Raw genomic sequence first — 27820 nt, 5'->3', positions numbered from 1 at the left:
GCAATTTGAAATTTAATACTTAAAAGATGGATGTTTGATGAATTCATCAAGTCCCAGCCTCTAACACAGTGTGCTGAATCTTAGCTTTGAATGTCAGGTATATGCCAATAAATACAATTTAAGCATTCACTGTGGTAAAGATGCCAGGACTCTGCAGTCTATTTACACCTACAGGCCAGTGGACTCTTTCAATGATGAGGATGTAACATCCTGGACAGGGAGGAACGCTGGTTTGAGGGCGGAGTCAAGAAGGCCATTTACGTGTAAAGGGAAAGACCATCTCTGAATGGAGGAGGGGCCTAAGGGTCCATCTGTCACCATCTTACAATGCTGTGATTGCAGCCATTCCCCAACTCTCTGTGAATGGGACTCATGGTTGTTGATCAATGATCATGACAATTTGCATAATTAAGATTAAGGAACTGACCTCCCAGCCCATTGTTCCTTCAGTGCTGCTGGTTTCAGTCATTGTGCAAATGTCCTGTTTAAAGGTTGGAAACCTGCAGTCAGCTGAGACTGAAGACGTCACCTGATGATGATGAAACGTTTCTCCCACTGAAAACGTCCTGATGAACAGAATCAACTTTAGGATTTCCTTACCTGGATGACCGAGCATGCATCAGGACATTCAGTAGGCAACAGTCTTTCACACTAAACACAAAGTCAAGAACAAAAACCACTGAAGTCAAGTCACAGAAACATAATTTTGGAGCTTTCTGTGAAGATTTCAACCACTTTTCCTCTTTTTGTTTTCAAATGAAGCTGAATCAGTGGCTGTCAGTAAGCTTCTCCATATCAATGCCTCTGAAACAGAGACATCAAAAGAATAAAGATGGAGGACATGAATCAATCCAGTGTGGGTCGTTTCATCGACAATCTGAGTTCCTCCCCTCTGAACCTTCAGGATCAGCTGCTCTTACCCCTCAGCTGTTAAAGGCCGATGGGGTAAAAGGAGGGGCGGGTTCATAACAGACACCACAGTTTGTAAATGTTCATTAAAGGTTTAACTTTCATTCTGTGAACATTATCAGTTAGTTGCAGGAAGTACACGGGAGTTGGGCAGAATTGAATGATTTTTAATTATTGTTGAAGTGCAGGAGACATTTTCATTCTTAAAAAACCTTTACACCAAGAATCTCATTTAGAGAGTGAGGCGGTCGATTCGAAAAATGCTGTTTTCTTTTCAGGCTTGCTCATCAGTTTCACACTAAATGTAATGATTTTATCGCTGCAAAACATGCTACATGTTGTCTGGATGCATGCTCAACCATCCAGGTAAGGAAATCCTAAAAAGCTGATTCTGTTCATCTGGATTAGCGTTTTCTGACCGACTTGAATGATGATGAAACGTTTCTCTCACTGCAAACGCTGCAGCCAGATGAACAGAATCAGCCTTTTGGCTTGTACGTGTTACAGTTAGCTGCTAAATATAGTGAGATTTAAAAACAGTCTTTGCATTTTCTCTTAGGCAGTGTTACCAGCAGCAGCATGGCACAGTTACTGTTTCATAGTACCTGAGTGGGCTGATAGTCCACACAGCAGAGGGCACAAAGGGAAAAAGAATCAGAGGTTTTAGAATAACTTTAATAAATCTTTGTCCACTATCAAACGTGGGTAAAAGACTTCCAGTTTAAATCACCTCCAACAGCCATGCCTGTCACTACATGTAGAAAGGAGCCATAAGACAAGAGCTGGTAACTGATCTGGAAGCACACCAGCAACAGACTCTGGTACCTTAACATGTTTATGCTTAGAGTACGCTTGGGGAGTGTGATCGTGTGTACAGCGTCTCTTTATGTCTGTCTCCACGTTGGTTGAGTGTGGAGTAAGTGCATATGAGAGCATGAGGGTGGGAATGGATGTTTGTATCTGTGTGTGCCTGTATGTCTGTGTCTATATGTCAGGCTGGGTATCAGACGCCACCTCTCTGGGGACACCTCAGGCCCTCCAAGGTTTGGAGGCCTATCTCCCCCCACCACCACTTCCCCTGCCAGTGGCGGACTCCCTCAGACATCGGTGCGTTGGTGGTTCTTTGTGTCCGGGGATGGGCGTCCAGGTACACACCGGCTCACTCCTTGGCGGCCGCTTATCGGGGCCTGGAGCCTGGGGCTCGCTCGGACCACTTCGGAGGTGGGGTGCCCCCGGCCTCTCGGCCTGGGGCTCGGTCACTCAGGCGCAGCTGGCTGCCGGCGGAGCTCACGGGCGTGTCACTGCAACTCCCCCTGGCTTCTGCTCCGCGGCTGCTGAGTGAGCCCTCATCTGGGACTCTCCTCAGCTCTTTCTGGGACAGTGGCGCGGCTGCCCCTCTGTTGGTCTTCCTTGGTCTCTTGTGTTCTGGGGGCCTCTGGATGTCTGGAGTTTTGATCTCCTCCATACCTGCTTCATGCCCTGGAGGACGGGGCTGTGGCCCCCCCACGCCCTCTAGCAGATCATTACATGAAGGAACCTTTTAAAAACAAGCGCGTCCATGCTCACAGGTGTACACACGGGTGATCACACCCACAAACTACACCCTTTTTGGCTCCTACCTCAAAGCACACTGTGTTCTGTTGATCTTATGTGCTGCACAATAATGTTTAATGTTTAGTATTTACTGTCATATTCCCATATATCATTGTGATGTTGTTTATTCTATTACTCTTGTTCTCTTCTGCTTGTTTTCTTTTTTCATTCTCAACAGGTGAAATTAAAGTATCTACTGTTATCTACTGCTAGCTAGTTTATTGTGATGGTGCTGTTTTTATTATGTTGCTCTTTGTTGTTTGTTTTCTCTTCTGGTTTTTTATCTCCATACAGGTGATCCAGGTGTTTTGTTTGTTTTTTCTTCTCCCCCTTCTCGCCGTCTCTTCTCCCCTTTGGTTTTCTTTCTCTCTCTCTCTTTCTTTCATTCTTTCTCCCTGTCCTATCCCCCAGTCATGTCTGTCCCGTTTGTAGCAACTGAAAATAAAATAAATTCATAATTATAATAAAGGTCAATCAAATGGACCAATATGGCAAGGCCATGATGATCCACTTGGTAAATTAAATCCACTTGGCATCTTTCTTGGCCTTCAGACAACGATTCTGATGGCTAAAGATCCAAACGGGACAGGCAAAAAAAAACCCCAAAAAACATGTTTATGAATACAGGTGGTTAATTTGATTTTTGTAGGGAAGAAAAAGTTTGCAGATGTTTGCGCTGACCTCTCAGGGCGCCAAGTGTAAGGTGAAGAGTCACAGTCTCAAGCTTCTGTGCATGTTGGGGCATCCAATCAGAGCCACTCAGAAGGTCAACCCACAGCAGATACTGTCTGTGGGATGATGTACTGCCTCTGGTTCTGAGCGCATAGTCAAGACTGCACAACAACATGTCCAGCTTTCCTTCAGTTACTCACAACCAGCACTCATCCACTAAACCTGACTTTAGTGCTGCATTCCTTTTACCTCGGAGCTGCTCCGCACTTCCGCATCGACTGTGTTCCAGTAGTAGTCGGAAAAACAGGAGCTGATTTGCTCCGGCGTAGACCCGGGACACTCTGGAGAGATTACGTCTGTCGGCTGTCCTGGGAAAGGTTCGATGTTTCTCCAGATAAGTTTGAGGAGGCGGTGAGAGGGGGGTCGGGTCGCCCCTGCTGTCGGCTCCATAACCCGACTTCAGATAAGCGGAAGAAAATGTATGGATGATTTATTTTAGATTTCAACTTTACTAAAGTGGTTGCAATGAATGTTTGAGTCATTGCATCATGGATAATGCACCCACAGTGAGCCACACATTCCAGTTTGTTTTTGTCATACTTTAGTGTTACATGAACATCGTTTGTAGTGACATGTTTTCATGTTTAATGTCGGTTTAGTTTCAGTGTTTTCTGTCTTTGTTGTCTGTTTGCAGTATAACGCGTCACATTGAGGTGCTGCACAGTATGATTCATTATTGACCAATGTGATTAAAATGGTTTAAAATGCCTTTGTTATTCATTTTGACATTTTCCATTTAACGCTTCTCAAATGTAACTTATGTAACCCTCACATGAGACAAAGCCAAAGGCACTAAACGTGGGCGACCTCACGGTGCCTCTGTCCTTTATTATATACAGTCTTTTCTATCACATGTAGCAGGAAGGAGGAGCAGACGCTGGCAGCATCAACCTGGTGTTTGAACGAGAAGGTCCAACAAGCACAGTAACAAACTGCAGCTGAGTATCAGCTGTCACATATATGTGACAGCTACTTGTTAATAATTATACTACTACTCCCACTACTACTATTACTTATAATAAAAAACAAAGAATGAAATGTGGTAAATGAGAGGATGTAAACTCCTTTCGTTTACATCCTCTCATTTACTTGAACCTAAAGTGAAAAAAAAAAAAACTTGAAAGATTATTTTACTGTGAAAATCGCGCCCGGAAGTAGTTTTCTAACATCAGCCCGTTTTATCGATGCTGCAGCAGAGCAAACCACGTCTCTCAAACAACAGATAAACAGCCGCTGGGTGTTCTGCGGTTCTGTGAGCGGAGCAGACATGGACCGCTACCGTGAAGTCCCGGATGTGGTTCTGGACCCTGAACCGAAGCTGCAGGGCGAAGGTTTGCTCGGTTTTATCTACCGGAACCGCGGTGCTAAGCTATTGCCCAGCTAAGACAACGGTGGTCAAAAAGTCCGACAAGAAAACATGTCTTTGTCCGACTGTCCGCCGTCAGAGGCTTTTGTTACTGGATGAGAGGCTGTTTAGTGAGTCAGTGAGACACTGACGATCTCCGTGAGGGAGCAAAGAGGCGCTGCGGGGAAAAGTGACAGTCCACGGAGCAGGCTAACCCCTCAGAGCTGGGGATGGAAGCTGCACACAGACGCTGTGCAGCTTCAGATGTTTCGAAACACTGCTCCGTAGCGCGAGTGACTCAGGTGTGCCAGCTGGTGTGTTTCTGACTTTTGACCCGAGTTGGCTTTAAAACGTAAACTTTCTAAGTTAACAGTATTCGTGATTTAATTTCCAAAAATTGCATACGGTCCTTTTTTTGTAGCTGGATCATACAGTAGCTGGAGCAGTCTCAGGTGGAGTGCACTCCACGTACCTGTGGCCAAGTGCCATAGCCTGCAGCCAGATGAACACACATCTGCACCTGCCTCTATCACCACGTCGAGTAGAGAAATTGTATCTTGCCACAGTCACTCATCCAAAGTCAGGTTGTAGAATGAAGCAGCTGAACATGCTTAAAGTTACTGCAGATTGCTGCGCACTAGGGCTGCCACAAACGGTTATTTTGATAGTCGACTAATCAGATCATCATCCATTGGACGTACAGGTACAGCTTATTGCACCAGCAGCATCTGCTCTTATATAACTATCATTAGCTGACAGCTTTAAGTGTTTAAGGTGCTAACTAACAATAAAGACAAGATGATAGTTTATTAAAGTTTAATGAAATCTGCAGATTGTTTCGGTGAAGTTTAATAAACTCCTTGCTATCTAAAATATAACAGGACACCGGAGTAAACTCTGAGCATCTCACACTTCTGATGATCAGCTGTCTGCTTGACGTTTATTCAGCTGTGTAAAAACTATAATCTCAGCCAAACCGATTTACTCAGGAACAAATAAAATACTGAAAAAAGCCAAACAACAACATTTTAAGTTATCTAAGTGACTCATATATCATGTTTAACCTGAGTAGCGAAAGACGGCGGTGGGTTTGAAAACGATTTGCCAAACTATATACACAAAGTTCTAGAAATCACCTAATTCGGCATTTCTTACTGATGTAGGTAGGCTGACAGTAAGTACACAATACCATTTCATTGGTTTAAGGTTTATGTGCAAGACACAAGAACAGAAAACACTGAAAGTTCCAAATGTATTGTCCATGAAACAGGAATAAAACGTGGTGCAGATGCTTGTCACAAGTTAATGTGGCTGTAGGCTATGGAACGCCAGGAATGCCATAATGAATTATTTAAATACACCATTAAATAATTAATTAAAATGGGAAATAATGAATTTAATAAATATTTTGGACACATTTAATTAATTCATTTTGGCACAGTTGACTCCTTCGGGTCTCACCATGAAATAATTTTATCTGTCAGCCTCACCCATCAAACTCAGGGGGCGGGGTTAACGCTGATCGAGTCAAAACCATTGCTTTGGCCTGGTGGCCATTGTTTCTAGCACACAACAACCGGCATGTGGAAGCTAACAGAACTGAGCTTTGAAAAACCCTGTTTGTGTGTTACCAAATACCGTTTTAATATTTTTTTAGCCGAGAATGTAGTGGTTTAATCTTCATGTGTCTGGTCGGTTTGTCAAGATACAGCCTCTTTGCAAAAGTGCTTCGATGATTTCGGAGATGTCTGCCCAGTCTCACGGCAAAGCGTGGGATAGACCCGCTCGCCTCGCAAGCAATCCCACCGACAAAGCGCAGGCCCCGGTACACAGCTGTAGTAACCCCCGCTGACTTCTTTTACTGAGGTTATATTTATCGGTGTTTTATTTCCTGATGTTCTTATGTGTCCTACGTGTTTCAGTCTGAATTATAACTAACATCAAAAACATGTTTGAGGAGGAGAGAGAGCAAATAAATCTGTTTAACATCTGATCTTTGGGTTTTTGTTCAGTAATCAGCGTGACCTGTGTATAAACACATAAAAGAGATAACGTTGGTGTTTCCGTCATGTAGTAACTGCTGGCTTTAACTGTACAAAGGTTGTTCGACACTATGAAACACATACAGACTTCATGATGTTCGGCTAATATTTTTATTGTGAATATTAATCATGCTGACCTCGCTCTGTACACCACGCAGCGAGGTCAGCATATCCACGATATCCTCAGCTCCATGAGTTAACACAGAGTTTCCCAGCTGACTAATCTAACGGCCATCTATGAATATGTCACGGCTCATATCTATATGATTTTACAGAAAATCATCCTTATTACTGCCAACTATTCCAGAGACGTGAAAATCTACAGCATAAAGAACACAAACATATAGCAACACTGTAACAGAGATGAAGCGTCAGTTTGTCCAGATCAAAGTGGAATGAAAGTGATTGGTTGAACAGGTGTGATCTGTGTTTTCTGCATTTTCATCAGTGTAAGAGACTCAGCAGCAGATTAGAATAACAGTTACACATTTAATAAATCACCAAATTAACAAACCTGTTCGAACAGTTTGAGTTTGTTCCCTCAGCTGCAGACTCGCTGCTGTTTAAATGTTTGAGAGGAAGATTAGATATAAACAAACGTCAAACATAGACTCAGTCTGCGTTCACATTTGATATGAGGCCAGCACGTATAGTGGCTGTGTCCTGTTTTAAGATCATACATGTAAAATTGTTGCCTGACCTGCGTAGATCCAGCCACTCAGAGTCTGTGGTTACCATGGTTACTGCATAAGCAGCTGTAATGTAAACAGCTGGAAACCTACCAGTGACATGGGTGTTTAGATTTTTCATTGCAAAAGAACCGTCTGACTGTCTGAATGGTTAACTGAAGTTAACTTGGATAAGTTATAGTTAAGGAGTATCACAGATAACGCCCACGGAGCTGTGTGACTGTTCACCACTGAAATCAGCAGGCTATTACTGAAATACACGTGCTATATCATTAACTGTGATATAAATAGGGAGGTCCTATTAACAGGTTTAGTTTTAAAGGACACCTTCCTGCCTTTAGTCTCCTTCATGAGCAGTATTAGTTTTCTTCTAACATCCAGAAGTCTGCACGATGTAAATAGTAAATGGCCTGTATTTGTATAGCGCTTTACACTACATCCAGTCATTCACACACTGGTGATGGCAGCTACATTGTAGCCACAGCCACCCTGGGGCGCACTGACAGAGGCGAGGCTGCCGGACACTGGCGCCACCGGGCCCTCTGACCACCACCAGTAGGCAACGGGTGAAGTGCCTTGCCCAAGGACACAACGACCGAGACTGTCCGAGCCGGGGCTCGAACCGGCAACCTTCCGATTACAAGGCGAACTCCCAACTCTTGAGCCACGATGTGTTTCATAGTTTCTAACAAGCCTTTGACAGGTAAACGTAACATGACCGAAACACCCCAAAAAAACCCCAAAAAACACACAAATCATAATATGATTTGTGTGTTTTTTGGGGGTTTTTTGAAAAATAAATGAGGTTAACATATTATGTTAACCTCATTTATTTTTAGTTAAGTAAACTCTAAACTGTGCTTAGAATACAGTTGAATAACTATTAAAAAACAGATGTAATATTTCTGTGCAGGTTGCAGTCTGCATGATGAACACGCTGTTGATGGACCGATCCGATATTACGTATCGGTCTGATACTGACCCAAATTACTGGATCGGATATCAGAGAGAAATAAAAGATGTAATCCGATCCATTAAATATCAAAAAAAAGCACCTCACAAAACTACACGGCGTAACTCTGCTCATAACCGTAGCACGTCGCAGCAGTGTGGTCACGTGATAGAGCGGCTGTGTGTTTGTAGCCTCGCTACCAAACCGGCATTTCATCTCTGAGGAAGTGATCCCAGAGAGAAGTAAAGCAAGTGTGTAAGTTCATCTCTGAATGTTTGTAAAGCATTCCAGCGTTAAGCTTAACAACCGATATATGGAGCGACTGCCTCTCTCTCTCTCCTGCTGCTACTTCAATCATGAAACTGATCAATGATCAGCTGATCGTCTCTCTTCTTTGTTTTTGGCCCACTTTGCACCAGAAAGAGGAAACCAGCGGCTGAACAACAGCAGCACGTTTAAGCTTGACTGTTGTTAGAATTTATTTAATATTACTTTCTACACCAGGATCTTTTTCTACACAGCTGACGTAACTGTGCAGGGGCGGATCTAGCAAAGTTTAGCCAGGGGGGCCGATAGGGCATGAACAGGGAAAAGGGGGCACAAAGACATACTTTTCTTTCTTATTCTCATTGTAATGGAGACCAGGGGTTCCATTACCTGGTTGGTATTGTTAATAATAAATTGTTGGATGGGGAATTTAAAATAGGGTAATAAAGAAAACACATTAGTTCTTATGGAGTCTTTTATTAGGTTATTTGACATACGATTAAATTGACAGCTTGTAACGGAAAAGAGACAGTGGACCTGGCCATCCTACCTGTGTCGGAGAAGAGCCAAAGTTAGAGCTGCTTGCAGTTAATCATTTATCAATAACCTAAACGTATGTGAAATGAGAACTTGTAAAGGTACTCACCTGTCCTGGTTGCTTCTTGCAGGATGTGGAGCAAAAGAGTGAAAGCGGCTCAATCACCTGTTTAAGAGCTCTTGGAGCAGACCAGTGTGCCGGGTTAGGGAGTGTGGTTAAAGAGGGTTTTAATTTAGATAGAAATGAGTGAAGCTTATGTTATTGGTCTGTTTATAGTATGTGTTGGAAATATGTATATGTTTGTGATGTGCTTTAATGTTATTGTATGTTTGTTTGTGTGGAGGGTTATGTGTTCATTTTGATTAGTTAACCCCCGTACTTGGGCTATTCCGGATGCTCACCTGAAAAAGTAGAGTATAAAAGGAAGCCATTTTGTTTAGTTGTGGTTAGTGATGGGCAGATGAAGCCCCATGAAGCACTGAAGCTTTTCATCCAATTGGTTCACCCCAACGAGAAGCTTCATGAAGCTTCATTTGCTCTAGCAGGACACCTACTGGACGTAAAAATAATAGCTGGCATGAATTTGAAGAGTGTGGCATTTTGCACACAGCCTGTAAATGTCAACAACAAAAGGAGTGTGTAAAACATCTATATTGTAGTGATGGCAGTATACTGTGTATATTTATACTGGCAGTATGGGAAATGATCATTTACTGTGAGGTGAGGTGTGGTTGGGGTGTGGACAGTAGTTGTGCTTTTGTAACGTTGAGGTATGGACAGCTACACACTGAGGCTTTGACCCTCAGTCCTGCCTGTTCACATTTTATTCTGTAAAAACTAAATTTTCACTGCTTTTACGTCCTTTTTATTGGGGAGAACATAGCTGGGATTTAATGATTTAACAAATCTTTTGAATCCTTTGTCCTCCACAATGCTAAATGGCTGTGAGTCCTCAATCACCATGCTGACCAGGTCTTCATCTATTTGAGATTGTTCTCCTGAGGAAAGACAATAAAGACAAAGCACAAATATAAATATCACACACATAACTTATTACAGTTGTATAATATTGTTATATCATTTAGTAACATTACTGCATGCTATATTATCATTGCATTTGATGGCTCACCTGGTCTTGCTCCACAATCGGTGTTGCCCTTATTCTCATGCAAAGCTCTGTAGTGCCTAAGCATGGATGAGGTGTTGTTGTTATATCCCAGCTCCCTGGCACATAGCAAACACTTCACCTTGTACAAAAGTCAAGACAGCTCAACATAAATTGTATTGCACCATCAGTATCATGAAAATACATCTTCTGTAGAAATTTACATACCTTGTTGGGAGGAATAAGATCAAAATGTTCCCACACAGGGGAGGACATCCTCCTCTTCTTAGCTGGCTCCATTCTCTCCTGACTTTCCTCACTCTCATAAACCTCCAAACTGTCTCCAAACTCTCACTAACCGCAACTCTCCATCAAACACCCACATTTTGAATGAAGTCTGAGGGTTTATATCGCTGTCATAGCTCGCGGCAAAGTTCGAACCACTTCATGAACCAGTCACGTGGTACAGCCGGGCAGCGAGGCTTCGGACGTCATCATTTTCAGCTCCTCCCATAAATGAAGCAAGCCTCGATACGCGCATCGCGGAAACGCCCCCTCCAGTACTCGACACGCGCTCCGAAGCCTCGATACAGAACGTCCCATCACTAGTTGTAGTTAGTGTTTGTGCTCTTATCATGCTCCTTCTTTAATAAAGGGCCAATCCATGGATGTCTTTTACTCCAGTCTCGCGTCATATTATTGGACAGAACCTATGACCGCCGGCCAAAACTGACACTCATTTAAAATGTGGAGCTTTTAATAAATAATTATCTGAATCTGACACCCAAAGTTTTAATCTGATGTAAAATATATAGAAGTCCATTACTGTATATAGTAACTGTTAAGTCTAATATACCCTAGTAAGCTGTAGTACTTTTTCCTTTGGGAACCATCTGTGCAGTCTGCAGTTCTGTTGAAGAAAGATGTTGAATCTGTTTAATTATTCTTGAAAAATAATTGATTTCTGTGCATTTTTTCACACTGCATCAAATTAAAGTTGATTACATCGATTAAGCATCATGAGGTGGAGGGCGGGGGGTGGTTCCCTATTTTATTTTTTTGCTGGGAGTTTGCAGCCCTGTTAGTTAGGTTGTTTAATATTTCTGGTAAGTACTCTTTAAAATACCAGAGTAGGGAGGATGGAGCAGGTTTACGTTTATTAGATTGATCAGTTTTGCTGAACTATGAAATATTTTGGGTGCAGTGTGTTTTTTACATACAGGTATAACAGAATAGCTTTAGTGTTGTTGTTTAGTTAAACTTGAGTATGAACTTATACAAAATGCAGCAAGATATTAAAAAACAGTTTTATTGATTAAAAAACACTATATCAGCTTCATATCGGTATCGGCAGATATCCAAATTTGTGATATCGGTATCGGACATAAAAAAGTGGTATCGTGCCATCTCTATTGCAAACTCTGCTCCTCTCGGTGGAAATGCGCCTTCTCTTCTCTTTCCTCTTTCAATAAAAACGTTTTAAATGTCAGTTTAATCTCAAAATTCACTGTTAAATCCAAAACACACCAGAATAGTTCAGTCTAACACGTGTGCCAGTGAACCATTAAACGTCTGTGAAACTATGCAGTTATGAAACGTAACTTTAACCTCAGCCAAACCGATTTGCTCAGTTGTAAATAAAACAGCGAAGTAAACGTGACCCGACAGACAGAACCTGAGTGAATGAAGTCCAGCGTTTAACCACTGAGAGCTAAAACTCAGCTGAGGTTTCAAAGCTGTGATTGGACATCAGCCGCTGATAAAGCTGTTCGCCTATAAAGTGCTCTGTAAGGAAACAAGCTCCAGCAGCTCTGCGCTCGGGGAAAACACTATATTTACTTATCTTGTGGAGAAAAATGCGCTGACATTGCTTTATATCGAGCGCCGGCTGCCCAGTTAAACTGTGACTATCACCAGGTAACGTAGGCGTGTTTCTTGAATTAGCAGCAGGTGTTAAACAGCTGACAGATGCATGCAGGTAAACTGAGGGTCTGCTGAGCTGATCGCTGGTGTCCTGAGAAACAACTCAGCTCGTTCTTTATGTTACAGAAGCACAGAGACACAAGACCAGGCGGAAAGAGACGATCGTTCGGTGAAAATGAGAATCTGCGAATGCAACATGTGGAACACGGAGAGTGGAATATGTAAACAAACCGGTTAACGTAACCCCCCCCCCCAAAAACAAAAAACCCCAAACAAACAGACAAAAACAAACAAACAGTGAAGCTGGAACACCGGGGCTGTGAGCTCGGTGCTCTCTGTCAGCTGACTGTTCGCAGAGCGAGTGACGTCTCTGAAAACACCTGAGCACTTTTGCAAACACGTTCTATGTTGACAACCTGACCAGACGTGTGACATTCGCGGCGAAAACACTGTTAAAAGTGTAGCTGGTGACAGAAAAACAGGTTATTTTAAAACCATTGCTGCCTGTGATTTGAAATGCATTCTGGGATACCTGGCTGCCCCAAGTCCACACAAGCAATCGATTATCTAGAATCGACCTGTCTTGACTTGCTTTGCACGACAACCAATCAAATGTTAGAGAAGCTGCAGTGGCAGCATTAACCCCGCCCCCTGAGTTTGATGGGTGAGGCTGACAGATGAAATGATTTCAAGGTGAGACATGAAGGGGACAAAAGTGCCAAAATGAATTAAATGCATCATTAAATAATTAAAATTGTCAATAATGATTTAAATGTGTTATTAATTAATTAAGTGTGTTGTAAATATTTATTTAATGAATTATTTCCAATTTTTATTAATTATTTAATGGTGTATTTAATTAATTCATCATGTCAGTGCTGGCGTTCCATAGGAGGCTGTGACACAGGTAGCGCTGGTTGACTCGACTCCATTTGAGTGCACACAAAGTAACCTGCACACTTTAGCTGTGAGGCTGCACGAGGGGAACGATAATGATGGTTGACTCTTTCTGTGCTGTGAACAACATTCGTTTATTTGCCGTTTTCGCAGTTGCCTCGTGCGTGAGAATATCACCAGGTGAACTCACGACAGTTTTTAATATTTTATTGTTCAAGAGAAAAAAGACTGCCGGGCTGTGTTTAAGGTAACCTCACATGTCACTGATGAAATATTCAGTGTTATATTGCCGGGAGCAAACATTCAGAATCGTTTGGACTTCTGAATTAATGAATTCATATTTTTTTATACTACAACTTCAATTAATTATACGTGCATGTGCAAAACAAAATAATCCCCTCTCTCTCTTATTATTTTTCCTGTGGATTGTGAATAGTAGCCAGAAGACTAGACTATCTAGAACATTATATTGATATGTAATTTATATATCATAATATATAAATGTCTTATTTGAATGATTACTAGCTTATAGGTTAGAGACAGACAGACTGGTGGGTGCGCTCCAACACTCCAGCAGACAGAGAGAGAGGCACGCTGCACTGGAAACTTACTAAAAACCGCCTCTGCTTTCAGTGAGAAAATACAACAGCTTTGCCTTCGTCAAATTTTTTCTACTTTCAACAGAAAATGTAATTTGCAGCAGTGACTTCATCCTCAGTATGTTTTTCCTTCTTCTTTATTCCCACTGATGCTTTTATTGGGAATAACGCAAAAACTGTGGGATCAGAATGACGCCACCTTGAAATGAAACTGAAAAAACCTGAAATAAATGTACTGAAAAATCTTGTATTGAAAGTGAAAATAAAATTGATAGTGAAAAACAATTAATTGAAACAAATTTTTTTTTCAGCTTCAATCTGCTGGCACTGTTGTGGCGTCCGGGGGCGCGCTGGGGGGGCGGGGATTCTGACCTGCGTGTATTTGCATACATTATAGAGGCCACTAGTGCTGACCAAGCTGCCATCGTTCTCTCTTCCCGTCTTTCAATGGCTGCTTCAATTTCAGCTTGACCCTCTAAACCGCAGGTAAGTAAATATTTTTGTCATCTTTTCTTGCTGTCCCACTGGGCTGGACATTAGTTTAGTTTTTTTAGCTACATCTGGTGAAGTTGTGGTAAAATGCTGGTATTAGCCTATTCGTCGTAGCAAGCTAGCCTGAAGCTAATATTTGCTAAATTTAGGGACACCCGTGTCTCTGTAGGAGTTGGAGGCCGGTGTTCTAGGAGCGGATCTCAGGATCTCAACAGGCAGTGTTGGGCAGTAACGTAATACATGCACCGGCGTTACGTATTTAAAATACAAAATATGAGTAAATGTATCAGTTACAGTTACTGTTTAACCGTGGTATTCAGAATACAGTTACTTTGCTGAAATAAATGGATTACATGGCGGTATTTTCCAGTTTCATATGTTCGGCTATGTCCTCTCTGTTTCTGGTAATTCTGGTAAACCCAAACAAAACATGCTCTCTCTATCTCGCGGTCCATGTCACCCCTACATAAGTGAAGAAATATTTTTAAAAATTATTCACAAAAATGATTTAATATGAAGGCAATAGCAGAGTGTTACAGGCATCGCCCTAAACAATGTACCCTGTTGGGCAGTGTAGTCCGTGCTGCAGGGAGAATGCACTGCTGTACCCGTGATGTGTCTGTGAGCGAGGGAGGGAGAACAAGGAAAAGTAGCCAAACAGAGTGCCTGACGAGCCCAGCTGTAAGTAAGCTGTTAAGACTCGACTGTACACCGTGTTCCTGTTTTCCTCTGAAACAATAAGCAGCCTTTCAACGCCTCCCTCTGTCTCTCGCTAGCAAAGTTGACCCAGACAACAAAGTAAAGCTAGTTTTCGTATCAGCCAGAGGTCCCTTTACTACGGTTCGGAGCCGCGGACCTGTTTTATATACGCTAGGATTCGTTTTCTATACGAGATGACTGCAAAAAGTGCAGCCTTACCTAATGTCCACCTACTGTTACTCATTTATATTAAGATTTAAACATCTAGCTGGTGTTGGTGTGGAGAGTAACCTTCAGTAATAAATCACACAGCAATAGCACATTCATGTAGTTGTAAAGTATTCAGAATATGTTACTTCTGTAATGTGTAGTGAAATACATTAACCTTCCCAACACTCAACAGGTTAGCACCTCATACCACAGTGCAGCAAAGCAGTCTCATGAGCGCTGGGAAGGATGAGCCCAGAGCCCAGAACAGACAGTGCAGGAGATGACAAGGTTAGTAATTGAATGGTGAAAATTATACTTTTAGTTATCTTGATTGGCAAAAGAAAAGTAAATACAAAATCTGCTTCTCACATATAGGGCATTTCCAAGATTTGTTTTCAAAACTTCAATTTCTTTCATTACAGCTGTCCTGTGCCAGAAGTTCTGTTGACCCACAGTGAGAGGCATCATTTCAGAAACACCAGGAAGACTGAAACTCATCGCCGGGATCCAGCAGGGCTCGTGATCTTCACCAGCAGCTCCCTCACAAGAAGGATGAACCCAGCATTTCATGAACACTGATGGAGACCTTTGCTTTGTGTAATGTTAGAAGTACTCAGATAATCCTCAGAGGGTCTGGACTTTTACATAATGTCATAGCTTTAAGTCCTGTAGAAAGTTAAATATATGTTGTGCTCTCTGGTTACTCTGGTATGAATGACTCTGAATTACTTTATGATAAATAACACACTAGTGTCAAAAAACAGTGAAATTCCAGATCACAAGTTTTTAGTTCAAATACAACTAACAACCTTTATTGTGTCAGAGAAAACATCACGTGCTCTTCATGTAGCTGAGTACATTCAGTGTTTAAAACAGAAGTTGTGAATGGCGTTATTTTTGTGCCACTCTTCTGAGCGCACGTAAAAAAGGTTTGCAGGTGCAAGTGTTGCATTTTGAGGAGAAATTTATTTTGAGCGAAGAAAAGCAAAATTTGAGTGAACAAACTTCATTGCTGCGAGTTTGAAATATTACTCTTTCTGGGTCACAAAATAAACTTTTAAGATATTTTCATGCGAGAATGTTTCTGTGTAAACTTCTAATATCTGCTCGATTCATCAAGACATCACATATTTGCATAAGTGCTCTAACGTTTTCGGAGATGCCTGTTACCCACCAGCTGACCGGGTGGTCACTCGGGTTAAACATAATATAAAAGGCTGAACTGACAAAAGATCACCGACTACACCACCAGGTGTTACAGGAAAAACCATAAATCCTTTGAATAAAACAAACGCTGTTGTGACAGTGACGTACACTGTGTTGTTGGTATATATGTATGATTTGTATCACCTTCATGTTTCCAAACCGATACCATGAGCAGCAGCTTTACAGCTGTGGCTCCAGCAAACATCAGCTGATACTAGAAAGTAATATTAAATAAATTCTAATGACAGCTGATCATTGATCAATTTCATGATTGAAGTAGCAACAGGAGAGGGAGGGGGAGAGAATGAGAGAAGAAGAGGTAGCTGTGCAACGTAAAGACAGAATAACTTCAGCTTTGTGTCTTTTTCATTGTAGCTGAAGTCCAGGACGAATCGTGTTCCTTTTCCCCTCCATACAGATGTGTTGTAATTGGTCCAGCCCAGAGCTGATCATGACCAATTGGTTAATCCACCACCTGTCATTGTTTATACCATTACAAAAACAAGCAAACATAAAAATGAAGAATCATCATCGGCCCACCGGGCAAATGTCCAGGATGCCCAATGGCCACTCCAGCTGTGCGGTCAGCTGGTGGGTAACAGGCATCTCTGAAAACATTAGAGCACTTATGCAAATATGTGATGTCTTGATGAATCGAGCAGATATTAGAAGTTTACACAGAAACATTCTCGCATGAAAATATCTTAAAAGTTTATTTTGTGACCCAGACAGAGTAATATTTCAAACTCTGCCACTCTGCGTTCCTCCGCCACTGCCTCGTTTGAGCTTTGGACGAAATGCATTCTGGGATATTGCATTTCATCATTTCGAGCTGATTGGAGACCAGAACAGCCAATCAGATTTTTTTGCATCCAAGTCTGTGATTGGCTGGTTTTGTGGCACAAATATAACGGTGTAGAGAAAGAGTTGAGCACGCACTGGCAGAAATGTTGAGAGCGCGAGCGACACATTGCGAGCGAGCACAAATGCAAAAACTGAGTGAGAGGGGCTGCTGTTGTGTGTGTGTGTGTGTGTGTGTGTGTGTGTGTGTGTGTGTGTGTGTGGATAATAGCAAACACTGAAATACATGTTTTGCACGCAGTAATGAAGTTTGTTCACTCAAATTCAGCTTTTCTTCGCTCAAAATAAATTTCTCCTCAAAATGCAACACTTGCACCTGCAAATTTTTTTTTACGTGCGCTCAGAAGAGTGGCACAAAAATAACGCCATAGTTGTGCAGGTCTGAGATCAGCAGTTTCCTGAAACACCAAACTGAGGTCCTGTTAATGCTGATGTATAGTGACACAGTTACAGGGGTGATTAATCCTTTTGACTTTTTGTCTTTAAATTTATCAATAAAACAGCTGCAGCTTTCACTGACAGCACATGTGGTACTTTAACCTTTGTACTGTTTTCTTCAGTTAATTTTGGAGTTACTACAAAGACTGAAGATATAGGATGATCTGTCTGCTGTCACTGGGTGGTGCTGAGGTCTGAATCTGAGGACAGCTCCTGTAATCATCACAAACTGAAATATAAAGTTTATCTCAAATCTGAAATAGAGCTGATCCTTCTCCGTCCTCACACACTCGGGATCTGAAGTTGTTCAGTCTACAGTTCTGCCGACAGCTGTTTATTTTTTATTTGTTTTAAAGGCTTTACTAACACATTTTCTAATATCATGTTTACCTTTGAGTTGTTGATGCTTTATAAATGGACATCTGCAAAGATGAGATGATGGAGCAGGTTTCAGTCGAGGTTCAGTCTGCTGCTGCATCCTGGTCACAACATACAGAGGTGTTATCAGCTCAGTATTCAACAAGAAATATTAATGTTTCAAATTATTTGTCCTAAAGGATGCAAGCTATACAGAGTACTGCACATGTGACTTTGTGAACATAACTCATTAAAAATAATTCGGACAGTTTTTTAACCTGAATATTTGCAACAAACTCAGTTTAAAAATATACAGTCAGTGCTAAAAAATAATCAGAGGAAAAATTAAAAATTTTAACTTAAGCTGCCAAGCGGAAGTAGTTGGTTTCAGTACATAAGTATCGGGCTTTGCTATTTAATCCATAGCTATTGACTAATGAGGGGAATTTAAAAGTTGGCGTTAATGTCCTTCCACATGTGGAAAGCGACAGAAAACATGCTGCTGTTTGCACATATTTAATAATCAGCTCTGCACAGGAGCAGAAGCAGAGTCCAGCCTGTTGCTCTTACAGTATAATACTCATAATAAGAGTACAGTAAGCGTGGTTAGTCACTGAGCAGCCCGGTGCGTTTCTCTTGATTTCTTTAGTCAGGGTAAATTCATTCACCTGCACGGGTTTGCTAAACGAACTTTACAAAACTAGTTTCCCCGACAGCCGAGTGGTCATCTCAGCTAGCTAGGTCCTTAGCTATCTAGGTATCTAGCTAAGGACCTTAGTTACGGATTAGCTTACAAACCAGCGTGCAGCCTGTTACAGTCGCTCCTGCTTTCTCTTAGTTTAGCTCTTTTTTCTTACGTATTCTTTTTTTTTTCTGACTTGTATTTTCCTCCGTTTTCTATCTCTTACTCAATCATGTGGATTGAGAGAGTTTTTGTTCTTCTGGTGGCCGTGGAACTGTTACTTTTATCAAGGAACGGGACCGCGGCACATCTCCTACACGCACGGACTGTTTACTCCAGAGATCAGCTGATCGCCCTGATGCCGGCCGGCTCGCTGGCCAGGCCCGCAGAAGTACCAGCTGAAATTTGGAGGAAAACACATCGGGGATGCAGAGGTCAAGGACAGAAGAGAAGAAAAAAGGTGACGGTGAGACAGCGGAGGCTCGAAGCGAGGAGGAGGTTTAAACCGTGTCTGCCGTCTATCGTGATGGGAAATGTGCGATCGTTGGCAATTAAAGTCGACGAGCTCTCAGCACTGGTACGGAGTCAGAGGGAATACCGAGAGTGTAGCCTGATGTGTTTCACCGAATCATGGCTGCACCAGGACATTCCCGATGAGAATGCTTCCGTGGAAGGCTTCCACACTGTTCGGGCGGACAGGGACAGCATCGCTAGCGGTAAGCGTAAAGGAGGTGGGCTTGCTGTTTTAGTTAACAACCGGTGGTGTAACCCTGCCAACATAACAATAAAAGAAAGGACTTGTTGCCCGGACACTGAACTGTGTGCTGTTGGACTCAGGCCGTATTATTTACCCAGGGAATTCTCTCACGTCATCTTGGTGGCTGTTTATGTTCCCCCCTCTGCTAACCCCACAGCTGCATGTGACACTATCCACTCTGCCATAGCTCGGCTACAGACTCAGCACCCGAGTGCCTTTATTGTGATCTCGGGTGACTTCAACCATGTATCACTGGACAATACACTACCAACATTCAAACAATATGTGGACTGTCCCACCAGGGGAGAGAAAACTTTAGACTTACTGTATGCTAACGTCAAGGATGCATACAGCTCCTCCTCCCTCCCCCCACTTGGTAGGTCAGATCATAACCTGATTCACCTCACCCCCCGCTATGTGCCAATTGTGAGGAGGGAACCTGTGACCACCAGGACTGTTAGGAGGTGGTCAGAGGAGGCAATAGCGGAACTACAGGGCTGTTTCGAGGTGACCGACTGGGAAACACTCTGTGAGCCTCACGCCGAGGACATCAATGGGCTTACTGAGTGTATCACAGGCTACATAACTTTCTGCACCGACTCCATTGTTCCAGCTCAGACTGTTCATTGTTACCCAAATAACAAGCCGTGGGTGACTAAGGACATCAAAGCCCTCCTCAACAACAAGAAGAGGGCTTTCAGAGGGGGCAACAAAGAGGAGGTGAGGAAGGTCCAGGTGTTACTAAAGGACAAGATCAGAGAGGCTAAGGACAATTACAGGAGGAAGCTGGAGTGGAAACTCCAGCAGAACAGCATGAGAGAGGTGTGGAGGGGCATGAAGACCATCACTGGATTCAGGCCAACCAACAGCAGGGGAGCTGAGGGAGGTGAGAATAGAGCCGACGAGTTGAATCTGTTTTTCAATAGATTCGACACCACAGTGTCTGCTCCCACCCCCACAACCTCACCTGCAGTCAGCCTGGAATCCAGAGCCACACCACTGTGCCAGCCTCTCTCTTCACATGTTGCCTCCTGTGAGATTCCTGACACCCCTCCCCCACCCATCACCTTCACTCTATACCAGGTTGAGATGCAAATGAGGAGACTTCACTCAGGCAAGTCTGCTGGACCAGACGGAGTGAGTCCCCTCGTCCTCAAGGCCTGTGCCCCCCAGCTGTGTGGAGTCTTTCATAAACTGTTTATGCTGAGTCTGAGTCTGCAGAGGGTCCCGGTGATGTGGAAGACATCATGCCTCGTCCCTGTACCAAAGACGCCACGTCCCAGTGGCCCCCAGGATTACAGGCCCGTGGCACTGACCTCCCACATCATGAAGACCCTGGAAAGGCTCATCCTGGACCAGCTGCGACCCATAGTAAGACCACATCTGGATCCCCTTCAGTTCGCTTATCAGCCTCGTCTCGGAACAGAGGACGCTATCATCTACCTGCTCAATCGTGTCTACACCCATCTGGACCAGCCAGCGAGCACTGTGAGGGTCATGTTTTTTGACTTTTCCAGTGCTTTCAACACCATCAGGCCGACCCTCCTGGGTGATAAGTTAGCAGCGATGCAGGTGGATGCTTCTCTGGTGTCCTGGATTGTTGATTACCTGACAGGAAGACCACAATATGTACGTCTCCCACAGTGTGTGTCTGACAAGGTGATTAGCAACACAGGGGCACCACAGGGGACTGTCCTCTCCCCCTTCCTCTTCACCCTCTACACCACAGACTTCAGCCACTGCACAGAGACCTCCATCTTCAGAAGTTTTCTGATGACTCTGCGGTGGTTGGATGCATCAGCAGGGATGATGAGACAGAGTACCGGGCTGTGGTCGACTCCTTTGTCACGTGGTGTGAGCAGAATCATCTGCAGCTCAACGTGGCAAAGACCAAGGAACTGATCGTGGACTTCAGGAAGACCAGGAAACACTTGACCCCTGTTTCAATCCAGGGGGTCAGTGTGGACATTGTGGAGGACTATAAATACCTTGGAGTACACATTGACAATAAACTGGACTGGGCTAAAAACACCACAGCACTTTACAGGAAGGGCCAGAGTCGTCTCTATTTTTTGAGGCGACTGAGGTCCTTCAACATCTGCCAGAAAATGCTGAGGATTTTCTATGAGTCTGTTGTGGCCAGTGCGATCCTCTATGCTGTTGCATGCTGGGGGAGCAGGCTGAGGGTCGCAGATGCCAACAGACTTAATAAACTGATCCGTAAGGCCAGCAATGTTGTGGGGATGGAGCTGGACTCCCTCAAGGTGGTGTCGGAGAGGCGGATGCTGTCCAAGATAAAGACAATGTTGGATAACACCTCCCACCCACTCCATGACATGCTGGTCAGTCACAGGAGCTCGTTCAGTGAGAGACTGAGATTACCGAAAAGCACCACTGAACGACACAGGAAATCATTCCTGCCTGTGGCCATCTCCCTGTACAACGCATCCACTTAACACACTGTTTGCTGCTACAACTACACATGTTTCTTTTCCAAATATTTATTTATGAGTGACTTATGTATGTATGTATGTATATATATGTATATATTGTACTATTCTTAGTTAGCGTATTGTCTGTCTTGTCTTAATGTTGGTTTAAAATGGAGCACTGTAACAAAAAATAATTTCCCCCAGGGATCAATAAAGTATTCTGATTCTGATTCTGATTCTGAAACACATTTAGCTTACCAAAAATAATGCGGTGGAGCCTCAGGTCCTCCTGTCTGGTAGTCCAATTTACTGAAGAACACCTCAGGCTGTCACTTTGAAATAGTCGGTAATGTAAACGCTGCCATTCCCGAACAGACACGTGCAAGTTTGTCCGTGACCGCAGCTGCGACGTCAGTGTTTTCTCCAGTCATTGGTCAGCATCATAATATATGCAAATATATGCGGGTCGGAATCCCTGCCCCCCAGCGCGCCCCCGGACGCCAAAACAGTGCCAGCAGAGTGAAACTGAAAAAAAATGACGGTTTCAATCAATTGTTTTTCACTATCAATTTTTCAGTACATTTATTTCAGTTTCAATATTTTTTTCATATTCATTTCAAGGTGGCATCGTTCTGATCCCATTGTGCAGGTTCACTATGACCGAAGCGCCACACTCACACTGACTAAAACACCATGCAAGTGTTACATGTTGGAAAATCCAGAGCAGTTTAAAGTTCAGGAAAGTTTCTTCATGGTTAGAGGTTGAAGTTGCTGATTTAAAGATGTGTGTTAAATAGTCTTTTATGATTGGTCAGAATATGAGATGTTAAGTTAGATGTTAACTCCCAGAAATCTTGAAAGTCAAGCAAATACATCCAGAGTCTCTGAGCCAACTGAGCCCAAAAGCAACTGTAACCCTGTGATTATTACAGTAAACATAGTTGTCTCTTCTGTGTGTGTTTTACTTTATAAAGACATCGATGGTGAGAAACACAAATGTTTTGATAGAGAATTTTGCTGAAGCACACTCATCCTCAGTCACAGATTGCTGTCTTTATTTTTCTGTCCTTGTTTGTACTGATGGACACAGTTATCCAGTGCATCACTGTTTCACAGGAAAGTATTGTTAAGATGTAGCGATGGCCAAATTGGCCAGCAGATGTCACTCTGTGGCTCGATTGAATTCCAGCCCAAGTGTTTCAGTGTTTCACGAAGCCTCGCTTCATCCATCACTACTCAGAGCCGCGCACTACCTCCTGTGCCCCTCCTGCTCAGGCTCCAGATGTTCTCAGAGTCTTCAAACCTCAGAGAACAACTGGGCTGGAACATTCTAAGGGAAAGAGTAAGATTTGGACTGTCAGTCAGTATTATTGGTAGCTTCTTTAATCACTCACACCAGAACTGACATGATCTCAGCCTGAGGCCGCCTCACTTTCAGTCACTGACCATTATTTTGTTGCCAGAAACCGCTGGCTTTCATTTCATTTCTCTGGTTGCTTCGTCCTGCTGGTCACTTCCTGCGCGGATGCCTTCAGATCCCTCTAAGCATTTTGCCTACTTTCACATAACGTCTGACTAATAACCTATAAAATAGCGCTGTCTTTTTTGCAGATATCTTCTTTTTAAAAACAAATATGTGTATATGACAACTGTTCTTAAAAGAACAAAAACATCAATAATCAGCAGATTTAAAATCTGTTCTTGAGAAAAGCCTGTAGTATCCAAGAAACAGTTTGACTCCTTATTTATCTGCTTTGTCTACTGAGTATTATTGTATTGTACCTTACAGTATTAAGCACCTTGAGGCAACTGTTGTTGTAATTTGGCACTATATAGAAAAAAATTAATTAATCGGAGTTTGTAACCACACCAAAGTATAGTTTAATAGTTTAATATCATATACCTGACATTTCCAGGACGCCTCTTCTTTCTGTTATACAGGAACAGTTTAGCAGGTTGTTGCACAGATCCTCGCTGCTATAGGCCTGTAAAGATTAACTTAAAGCATCATGTTAGAACTCAGTTAACAAGCTGTTAGCATCTGTCCTATCTGTGTTTCAGTTTTACCGTCAGATGTCCGCAAAGTGATTGTTGGTGAAGAAGAGCAGCAACAGTGGAGCCCCCTCCTGGACTCAGAGCACACACACATCAAAGAGGAGCAGGAGGAAGCCTGGAGCAGCCAGGACGCAGATCAGCTTCGACGTCCGCAGGAGGCCTGTGTCACCATATTAACATTCAGTCCCGTGAAAAATGAAGAAGATGCTGAGGAGAAACCAGAGTCCTTGCAGCTTCATCGCCATCAGACTGGAATGAAAAAAGAAGCCATGAACTCAGACTCAGAAAGCCATTCAGAGCCAGGAACTGACAAAGCTTCAGACTCTTCTGAGACCGAGGTGAGTGACGGTGACTGGGAGCAGAACAAGGAACCTCAGTCAGGTCAAAAATGCCGGAAAAACCACAACTTCACTATTATCGACATTAACTGTAACATTGAGCGATCGTTCAGCTGTTCCGAATGTGGTCAGAGGTTCGGCAGAAAGCCACACCTCAAAGCACACATGAGAATTCACACTGGAGAGAAACCTTTTAGTTGCTCTTTTTGTGGCAAAACATTTTCTCAGAAAGGAAACTCCATCAGCCACATGAGACTTCACACAGGAGAGAAACCTTTCAGCTGCTCCATCTGTAAGAAAAGTTTCAGGTACAGTGGTGACGTGAGCAGGCACATGAAAATCCACACAGGACTGAAAAAAGGCCGCAGCAAGGTTAGCGACATGGTCAGCAGTGGCATTCATGTGAGGTCAAGACCTGGCGGGAGCTTACATCCAGACACTTCCTTACAACCAGGAAGTGATGTTAAAGCCCCAGAACCTGAGACTGAAGCAAACCACGAAACTTTGAAGGAACCTGGAGAATCTCTGCCCCATTTAAACTCTCTGAGGAGTGACGCTGTCTCTCTGAGTGAGATAAGAAATACTGATAAGGAGGCATTTAGCTGCTCTGAATGTGGACGGACATTCTGCCGTAGAGACCACCTGATCAGCCACATGAGAACGCACACTGGAGAGAAACCATTCAGCTGCTCAGTCTGTGAGAAACGTTTCAGCTGTAGCGGGAACATCTTGGCACACATGAGAATCCACACAGGAGAGAAACCGTTTGAATGTTCGTTCTGCGGGAAGAGTTTTAGCCAGAAAGGAACACTGCAGCTTCACGTAAGAATTCACACGGGAGAGAAACCCTTCACCTGCCCTTTTTGTGATAAAAGATTTGCGCACAAAAGACGCATGACGCTGCACATGTCTGTCCACACAGAGGAGAAACGGTTCAGCTGCAGCGCTTGTGACAAAAGGTTCACCTGGTATACGCAGCTCAAAACGCACAGGTGTGTCGGCGAGCCATCACAGCTCCGCCAGAACCAAAGTGAGAAGACAGTTCCTCTGAAGGAGTCCTTCAGCTGCGCTGAGTGCGGTAAAATGTTCAGCCTCAAGGGCAATTTGAAGACACACATGAGAATTCACACAGGAGAGAAACCATTTGGTTGTTCAGTTTGTGGAAAGAGTTTTAAACAAAACGTGCATCTGACTGAACACATGACAATTCACACAGGGGAGAAACTCTATAAGTGCAGCATCTGCGGTAAAGGATTCAATAAGAAGTTACTTATTAAAAACCACACCTGTGTTTAAGCTTGGACGCTTTATCAGCTCTGATCACATCCACAGATTTATATTCATAAGTCACTTAATATTAAAGCTGTAGTGATTCATAGTATGTTTCTGAGTGTTGCATACATTTTTGTCATTTATATTGAAAATATAGAGCATTGAGCCTAAATCTTCCTGCATAAGGTTTAAGTGCTGCATCCTGACAGCAACAAAAAGACTCTGGGATGTGCAATACAGTGGAACCCCGACTTACGAATACCCCATTTAACGAAAAATTCAAGTTACGAAGGCACTTAACGGCAATATTTCTGCCCGTGTTACAGCAAAATGCTCGCGTAACGAAATCCGCTGGCTCTGATTGGCTGAGCCCAGAATGCCTACAATAACCACAATGCCTTCCGAATCATGTGACAACCCCCTTGGCTTTCGTACTTGCGCTTCGCTGTTCCACTTGAACGACGTATTGTTGTTGTAGTTAGCAATTAGCCTATAGCCTATCTTTCACTCAAAAGGCGCGATGGGTGCTTCGACTTACAAACATTTTCGACTTACGAAAGACCCTCGGGAACGAATTAATTTCGTAAGTCGGGGTTCTACTGTATTTTCATAATGAACCTGTAGAATAGATTTGTCCAAAGAAGCGAGTATGTTGATTTAAATGTTTGTGGCTGAGCATACATGAAAACAATCCGCCTCACTTTTTAAATTTGTTTTATCAAATATTGCATCAAAATTATATCATTGTCTGAATACAAGAAAAACAAACCTGTTTAAAATGCTGCAATTTGAATGAGTTACACCTGACCCCCTCAGAATCAGCTCATCTTCTTCTGCAGGAGTTTAGCATATTTAATCACACTATGTTAAATTACGTTACTTTCATACTATGAGTATTTTCACTTACAGAAACTCAAAGTATTTGGTCTTCACTCTGTGACACTGCAGGAAACACCGACTATAGACCAAATCTCTTTCTGTTTGTCAGCATGAGCCATCACACAGTTCAGCATCAGTGTGATGAATCAGTCCTCTTTTCATACCAGGGTGATCTTAGTTCCTTCTGTGTCAAAATAATTTTCTGATATAGGAAGTTTTTAACCCTATGAAGCTGACTCGTGCCTGTGAAATCACGTTCTGTGTAACAGATTGGACAGACCACATCAGCCTAACAGCATTACGTCCTGAATAAGGTTTTATGACTGTTTGAAGGTTCTGGATCCCAGAGAACTCGGGCTTAATGTTGAGCTTCTCATCAGTTTAGAGGGGGGCTGCTGCTCGTTCATGTTGATCCATCCATGTAGAAGAAAGTCTGCTGGTGCTAAAGGAAGTTGGCCACTGACAGATTTTTCATGGAATGATGCTGCTGTTGAAATATTTACTCTTGAAACCTCCTGACTCCTGAATTTCCTTCCTTGCAGAAACATTTTCCGTTTGTGAATATGTGTATTTATAAATTTAGAATTCCGAGTCTAAAAGCTTTACTGTCTGCACACTTCTTGATTGTGAGGCTCACATGAAGCCGAACTTTGACAACATCCTTTTAATGGCTGATATATATATATATATATTAGGGGTGCAACAATACTGGTATCGATATTGAACCGTTCGATACAGTGCTTTCGGTTCGGTACGCATATGTATCAAACAATACAAAATTTTAAATTTATTTTATCAATGTTTCTTCTGACGATGCTGTCTGTGTTGAGCGCTCAGTGGATCTGCGTTCGACTGCTCCGCCTAGGCTGCACTGTCCCGTTTGGCTCTTTTGCATCAGAATTGTTGTCTAAAGGCAAACAAAGATGCCCAACGGATTTACTTTACCAAATTGACCATCCCAGCCTTGCCGTAATGGTCCATTTGATTCACCTTTTATTGTTCATTTTATTTTCACTTACTGAATACGGGACAGACTTGACTGGGGGAAAGAAGGGGAGAAAGAAAGAGGGAAAGAGAAACAGTTGAGAAGAGGGACGGGGGAGAAGGGCAAAAACCAAAAACCAACAGAACGGGCAGAAAAAAAAAGAAGAAAAAAAATGCACATATCGATCACCTGGATCACCTGCTGAGAAAGAAAAAAGAAAACAAGCAGAAGAGAACAAGAGTAATAGAATAAACAACATCACAATGATATATGGGAATATGACAGTAAATACTAAATGTTAAACATTATTGTGCAGCACATAAGATCAACAGAACACAGTGTGCTTTGAGGTAGGAGCCAAAAAGGGTGTAGTTTGTGGGTGTGATCACCTGTGTGTACACCTGTGAGCATGGACGCGCTTGTTTTTTTTTAAAAGGTTCCTTCATGTAATGATCTGCTAGAGGGTGTGGGGGGGCCACAGCCCCGTCCTCCAGGGCATGAAGCAGGTATGGAGGAGATCAAAACTCCAGACATCCAGAGGCCCCCAGAACACAAGAGACCAAGGA

The 27820-nt window shown here is 42.9% G+C and overlaps 2 protein-coding genes across 2 annotated transcripts; one reads left to right on the top strand and one right to left on the bottom strand.

Moving 5' to 3' along the window:
* Positions 1–4415: 4415 nt before the first annotated feature.
* Positions 4416–27048, top strand: LOC146683816 (uncharacterized). The gene is made up of 2 exons (XM_085445116.1): positions 4416–4565; positions 23787–27048. Exons 1-2 carry the CDS (start codon positions 4502–4504, stop codon positions 25412–25414), a joined length of 1692 nt encoding a protein of 563 aa, XP_085301242.1. The 5' UTR covers positions 4416–4501; the 3' UTR covers positions 25415–27048.
* On the bottom strand, positions 9905–10736 carry LOC146683817 (uncharacterized). Its single transcript, XM_085446918.1, has 3 exons — positions 10401–10736; positions 10197–10314; positions 9905–10065 (listed from the first exon to the last, which is right to left on the bottom strand). The coding sequence occupies exons 1-3, from the start codon at positions 10470–10472 to the stop codon at positions 9905–9907; spliced, it is 351 nt and encodes a 116-aa protein (XP_085303044.1). The 5' UTR covers positions 10473–10736.
* Positions 27049–27820: the final 772 nt, after the last annotated feature.

This window comes from Copadichromis virginalis, linkage group LG22 (assembly GCF_057382275.1).
Source record: "Copadichromis virginalis isolate Kocher_CV1m ecotype Utaka linkage group LG22, C_Virginalis_male_GT1.1, whole genome shotgun sequence".
Lineage (NCBI taxonomy): Eukaryota > Metazoa > Chordata > Actinopteri > Cichliformes > Cichlidae > Copadichromis > Copadichromis virginalis.
This window is presented reverse-complemented; position numbering and strand designations above follow the sequence as displayed.

Excerpts from the sequence above, each read along its gene's own strand:
- LOC146683816 (XM_085445116.1), top strand. The coding sequence starts at position 4,502 with ATGGACCGCTACCGTGAAGTCCCGGATGTGGTTCTGGACCCTGAACCG. Across the intron at positions 4,566-23,786 it reads ACCGAAGCTGCAGGGCGAAG|TTTTACCGTCAGATGTCCGC; the intron begins GTTTGCTCGGTT and ends TCTGTGTTTCAG.
- LOC146683817 (XM_085446918.1), bottom strand. The coding sequence starts at position 10,472 with ATGGAGCCAGCTAAGAAGAGGAGGATGTCCTCCCCTGTGTGGGAACAT. Across the intron at positions 10,315-10,400 it reads ATCTTATTCCTCCCAACAAG|GTGAAGTGTTTGCTATGTGC; the intron begins GTATGTAAATTT and ends CTTTTGTACAAG. Across the intron at positions 10,066-10,196 it reads CGATTGTGGAGCAAGACCAG|GAGAACAATCTCAAATAGAT; the intron begins GTGAGCCATCAA and ends GTCTTTCCTCAG.